General features: G+C 31.3%; 1 protein-coding gene across 1 annotated transcript; it reads left to right on the plus strand.

Moving 5' to 3' along the window:
- The first annotated feature begins 308 nt into the window (after positions 1-308).
- Positions 309-2,156, plus strand: LOC148208434 (protein SHORT INTERNODES-like). Its single transcript, XM_088117621.1, has 2 exons — positions 309-1,530; positions 1,672-2,156. Exons 1-2 carry the CDS (start codon positions 1,071-1,073, stop codon positions 2,001-2,003), a joined length of 792 nt encoding a protein of 263 aa, XP_087973747.1. The 5' UTR covers positions 309-1,070; the 3' UTR covers positions 2,004-2,156.
- Positions 2,157-6,059: the final 3,903 nt, after the last annotated feature.

Genomic DNA, 6,059 nt, shown 5'->3' on the forward strand with positions numbered 1-6,059 from the left:
GTAAAACACTAATAGCTAACTACAAACCTTTAAAAAAATATGAAAATTTAATTGATCAAGAGTACTAATTGCATCATTTATTTTGGTATTAAAAAAAAAAAGAAAATTGCACCATTTATTCGAGTTTAAATTGATTAGGTCTGCCTAAATTTTGAAAATGATTTAAAATAACTTAATAAATAATCAATGAACAGAACAACTTTATTTTTAACGAAAAAAAAGACAAAAAGCCAAAAATTTCCGGAATGGGATCTTACTAAGCAAGCTCATTAACAATAAATCCATTTTCCTTTTTTTTGGGTTGATTCATTTCAATTTCAACCGAGTCACACACAATTAAAGCAACACAATTTTCCACTGTAAAAAAGGAAAAAGTAATAAAAAAAATAAAAATACAGCAACTCCGAAAACGACACGTATCTCGATGCCAACCGTTGGATAAGGTGAGGAGGAATTTTGTAGCGAGATGGATCAACTCCACTTGCCGAGAGATCCCGGAACTCTTTGTAACACAAAATGGTATAGAAAAGAGAGAGAAAAAAGGAAAAAAAAAAAGGTAATAATCTCTGCAACTGCAACAAAATCAGAGCATAGAGAAAGGGAAAGGGGCAGAGAAGAAGAAGAAGAAGAAGAAGCTGATTTTTATTTTATTTAATTTAGCTGTTTGCAGCACCGCCGCTTCGGCAGAGGAGAGAGAAAGGCCCACCCATGCCCATGGCGGCGTTGCAGTTGCAGATTTAAGAGAGAGAAAATAAAAACGGCCGTATATCTCTTTAATGCCACAGATTCCGATATTCCCGACCTCCCTTTTCTCTTCTTTTTTTTTCCGAGGAAAAAATATTGTACCAATTACGGGATTGATTAAAGAATTTTTTTTTCTTTCGAGAAATTGATTATTAGGTAACCCAAAACGCGGAAAAAAAAATCAGAGGAAATTAAATTAGTACTTCAAAGTTTAGAGTTCAATAGATCATACCCTTTTTACTGATCTGGCTTCCGATCGATCGCGCCGGAGAGGTGGCTTCTGATATGGATTTTCATTCAAAATCAGGAATATCTCCGGTGGAAATATGGCCGGTTTTTTCCAATTAGGCGGCGGAACAGGACCGAGCCAGCTCCCGACCACCGCCAGCACCGCCGCGGACGGGTTATTTTGGTACAAAAATCATCATGAGAGCTTGGAAGTATGGCAGCAGCAGCAGGAAGGGGGGTTTGTTAATTACTCGCCGGTGGTGGGTCCGGGGGTGAGCTCCGGCGATGAATCGCCGCCGAGATCGTCGCTGGTGATGGTGAGATCCGGGCGGGGAGGAGGGCAGGTGATCAGCTGCCAAGATTGTGGGAATCAAGCCAAGAAAGATTGCCTTCATATGCGGTGTAGAACTTGCTGCAAAAGCCGCGGCTTCGACTGCGAAACGCACGTCAAAAGCACCTGGATCCCCGCCTCCAAACGTCGCGACCGCCAACTCCGCAGCCTCACTAACCCCAAACGACTCCGAGACGACACGAATTCACCTTCTACACTTCCGTCAGGTAATCACTTTTAATAATTTTTTTTTTAATTTTCGAGATCATATTCTTGGGAGGGGAGGGTTTGGGTTTTGGGAATTGAGAAATCAAATTATTGACTTATTACTTTTTTTTTCTTTTTTTTTTGGGTGTTTGGGGTTTTAGGGTTGGAAATGGGGAATTTTCCGGCGGAGGTGAGCTCATCGGCGGTGTTTCGGTGCGTCCGAATGACGGCGTTGGACGAAACGGAGGAGCAATATGCATATCAAACGGCGGTGAATATCGGAGGCCATATCTTCAAGGGCATTCTCTACGACCACGGCCCTGAACAACCCAATTCCTCCGCCGTCTCCACCGCCCCAATCCCCGCCGGCGCCGTCCATGAATTCCCGCCCATCAGCGCCGCATTGCTCGATCCTCCTCCGCCGTACCCTACTCCTCTCAACGCCTACATCGCCGCCGCCGGTACGCAATTTTTTCTTCCCCCAACATCTTAGAAAATTAAACCCCCTCTCTCTCCTCTCTCTTTATGTGCAAAAGTATATAATTCTTCTTCATAATTTTTATCAGTTTGTAATTTTTGGAGAGCTTAATTTTCATTAATGCCGCCATTGTTGGATTGGAATTCCGATGCTTCTTTTTTCTTTTCATTTCTTTTTTTTGGTTACCCTGTATGGCTGCAGTGGTTTGAAATTTCTTGTTTTCGAATTTGTTTCGGCAAAATAATACTAAAAAAACAATCTTTCATATAAACGTGTGTTTAATTAATTAATTTATTCATCTTCAAAAGTACATGATTTTGATTTTCCTTGTCTTAGTATTTTGCCCCATTTTATTACTTCGACAAATTACAATTCTTTTCCATTTGAATGATCTTAACATTGACTTAACAAATGATTTCGACTGATTTTTTTTTATTTAATAGAAAATGAATCCATAAGATGGGATTGTTCTATTGTGTTTTTTATGATCAATAATTTTGTTTTTCCTTAAACTATTTTGAAAACTATGCTGATTATGTTATTTGATGTCGATTTCTTCGTTTTGTGTTTTTGTCTCTCTTTTTAATTTTTAATTTTGAAAATGAAATTAGCATGTCAATCGTCAATCGCAATGCCTGTTTGGAACAATTAATGTCTTTATTGAAGAAAAATTATGAACTGCTGTAGCTAGTCAACCATATGAATGTGACATATGTATATTACTATTTTGTACTGATTTTTTACCTCTCATCATCAACAATTTCAAAATTTTTAAATATTATTTAAAAAAAAAGATCTCCATCCTTTTAAAAATATCAATTCTAATGTAATTTTGCAAAAAAAAAAAAAAGATATTGATATAATATAATATAATATGTGATTCATGAATTTTCTTCAAGCTACTATATAGATATATGTCTGTCAAGTTCAATCGATATTTATCATTTGAGAATATTATTCTGGTAGTTCTATAATTTATCAAGTTCTTTTTTTTTTTTTTTTTTGAGTTCTGATTTTTCAAGTCTTTTGTGTTACTTATGTCCTTGGATGATATTATTTTCGTTGTAGAATTTAAATAGTTTATTAAGTTTTCTTTAGGATATAATTTTATTTCATGACACCTGATAATTTATTTTGAGCCTAATGAATTACTAAAAACTTACTTAATTCAATCATCTAAAGAAAAAAAAAACCCCCCCTTTGGCTACACAAAAACAAATGGGGGAGGGGGTGTTCTTCTACATATTGATGTGTCTCATTCTTATTGGATAAAAAAAATAGGATCTAAATATTTATTAATATAATATAAATAAACTAATACAAATAGACCACGTTAAAGAATAAGTAAAATTCCAAATTTATTGGTGTGTTTAGCCAATTTTTGTTGATCGCTAAATAGGTTATCTCATTATCTACCAATGGCATTGAATATTAGAATACAACATTGGAAGAGATTAAAATTTTTGTTTTTTTGTTGTTTTTCTTAAAATTAATTTGTTTCCCATTTTTAGCTTTAATCTTAATTTGATCCAAGTTATGTATGAATATGACAAACTTATTTTAATGACACATGGATTTGACAAGTGACATGGGTTAAAAAAAAGTTAATTTGTGTAAGGTTTTAAGAGATTAGAACTAGGGCTAATTTTGTCTTTGATTGCAATATTGAACAATGTTTGATGGAGTTAATTTTGTGATTATTTCTAACTCACACATAACTTTTTACGTTAAATTTATGTTATTTCTTGCTAAAATTTAAGATGGTTGATGATCTTTATAATCAACCTGTTAATAATGAGTTGTTTTCTAAATGTTAGGACTAATTAAAATATAGAGGTTAAATTTTAATAATTACAAATTACAAAAGGGATGAAATTAATGGCAGAATCCAAAGAAATCTTCTGTCCAAGTTGACATGATTAAGACATAGTTGTTCGAATATAAAGTGAACTTTTGGAATCTTTGGAACTCCAATTATGCATTGTAGTTTTTCTTTTTACCTTTAAAATGAGGGAGCTTTGAAATCTATTATTATTATTATTATAATATAAGCACACAAATACATGAAGCTTCATGTTAAGCTAAAAACTATAGAATAAAGTTGACAACAATATTTTAAAGAGGAAAAAGCTGCATAATTACATTGAAAGTTCTCTCAATTTAAGTATCCGTTGATGCCTGCCTATGCTACTTATTAAAATCTTATGAAATCTTATAGCTTAAATTCTCTATTATTTAGTGCATTACTTCAAGAACTTTATTATTCATGACATAGAATAATCTTAATTTCAATTTGTTATTATTGGCTTTAAGATAGAATTCTACCTAGATATATTAGTTAGTAAACTCTTTCATTTGAATTGTAATATTCTCGAAAGTTAAAAAATCAATCGGAATAATTAATAGGAACAAATAGTTTAGCACTTTTTTTTTTCCTTCTATAAACAGTCTTGTTTTTCATTATTCTTCACCCATTCTATAATGGTCATATTTTTAACTTTTGATGTTTTTAAAATTAAGCTCGTCTAAAATTGGTAAATGATTTTATCAAGATAATTTCTTTAAAAAAAATTAGGGGAGAACATCCCGCCAATTGTTGTTTGCACTAAAAAAAATTGAAGAAAGAGAGAAATAATCAATAAATAAATTTAATTATTGAAAATAGAAACTAAAATTAAATCGTCATCAATCCATCAAAGTCTTTTATAAAAAACAAATTTCTCCAAAGCAACTTGAGACGGATTAACTGCTTATATGTATAAATATTAGGTTTAAAAAATATTTTATCATTTACTTTCGATTTTAGTTTATTTTGTTCCAGTACTCTCTAGAGGTTTATTTTGAGTCCTGCACTCTCAGCTTTTGTTAATTTTAGTCCCAACAATTTCAAAACATCTATTTTAGTTCCTATACTTTTTAAAAACACATATTTAAGTCCTTTTATTTTTATTTTTATTTTCTCATTTTTTTTCAATCAAAATTTTATCATATGACACTTCACTTACTAAAATTTTTAAAGTGTAGTCATAAATTTGTATTATGACTTTTATTATGTGTAAAATTTGTGTTAAAGTTTTGCAAATAGTGACCAAATTAAATTAGTCATTTTTTTAAAGTATAGAAATGAAAGATGAACATTTTAAAAGTACAAAAACTAAAATAAATACATACAGTAGAAAGTAGAAAGTAGACTAAAGTGAGCCAAAGTTAAAGCAGATGAGTTAGAATTGAACTTTTTTTAATTACAACAACCAAATTGAACTAAAGTTAAAAAGTACGGGGATCAAAATAATATTTAAACTTAAATATTATAACTTTAATGATAAAAATTTTGACCATTCAAATTGAAGTGAACTTCTAGAATTCAAATTCACATGAAGCTGAGGGAAAAAAATTCCCTTTCCATTCCTATGTACTGCAACTTTATAGCTTCAACAGAAGGAAATGTCAGTTGTATAGTTAACAGTAAGCTGATATACCAACTTCTTAGGTCTTGTTGTGAAACTTATAACACAGTGAATTGGGATTTTGTGAGTTAAATTACATACGTTTCATTGTAATTTTCATCCTTAATCGGGTTCTAAACAGCTTTTAAAAGTTTCGTTTGGGTCACCTTCTTTAACTAAAGTTTTATTAGACTTTTTTTTTTTTTTTTTTTTTTTTTTTTTTTTTTATAAATGAGAGGTTTTATAAAAAGTTAACGTGATAATTTATTTGAAAAGGTGGCAAACAAGTTCTACAATAAACGTGTATATGTGACATTTTGTTTTAACAGATCACTTTGAGATCCATATATACATGGTATCTAGTTCAAAGAGATAATTTCATTAATAAATGGTGTTAAGAAATTATTACGTTGGATTGAAAAGTGGAAAGAGGGCTAAGACTAATCTTGAATTTTTGTTATTTTTCTTAGCATTTAACCACAATTCATAATATTTATTCAATCCATCCTAAATTTCTTATAGTTTTAATTACTATGGTCTAATTGGGAATTGTGGTTTTGATCTAACTATACTTAATGATTGTTTTTGTGACATAACATTTGTTTGTGGTTGTTTTTTTTTTTCC

Source organism: Momordica charantia, assembly GCF_013281855.1.
Source record: "Momordica charantia cultivar OHB3-1 chromosome 10 unlocalized genomic scaffold, Mcharantia_2.0 BLBB01000010.1, whole genome shotgun sequence".
Lineage (NCBI taxonomy): Eukaryota > Viridiplantae > Streptophyta > Magnoliopsida > Cucurbitales > Cucurbitaceae > Momordica > Momordica charantia.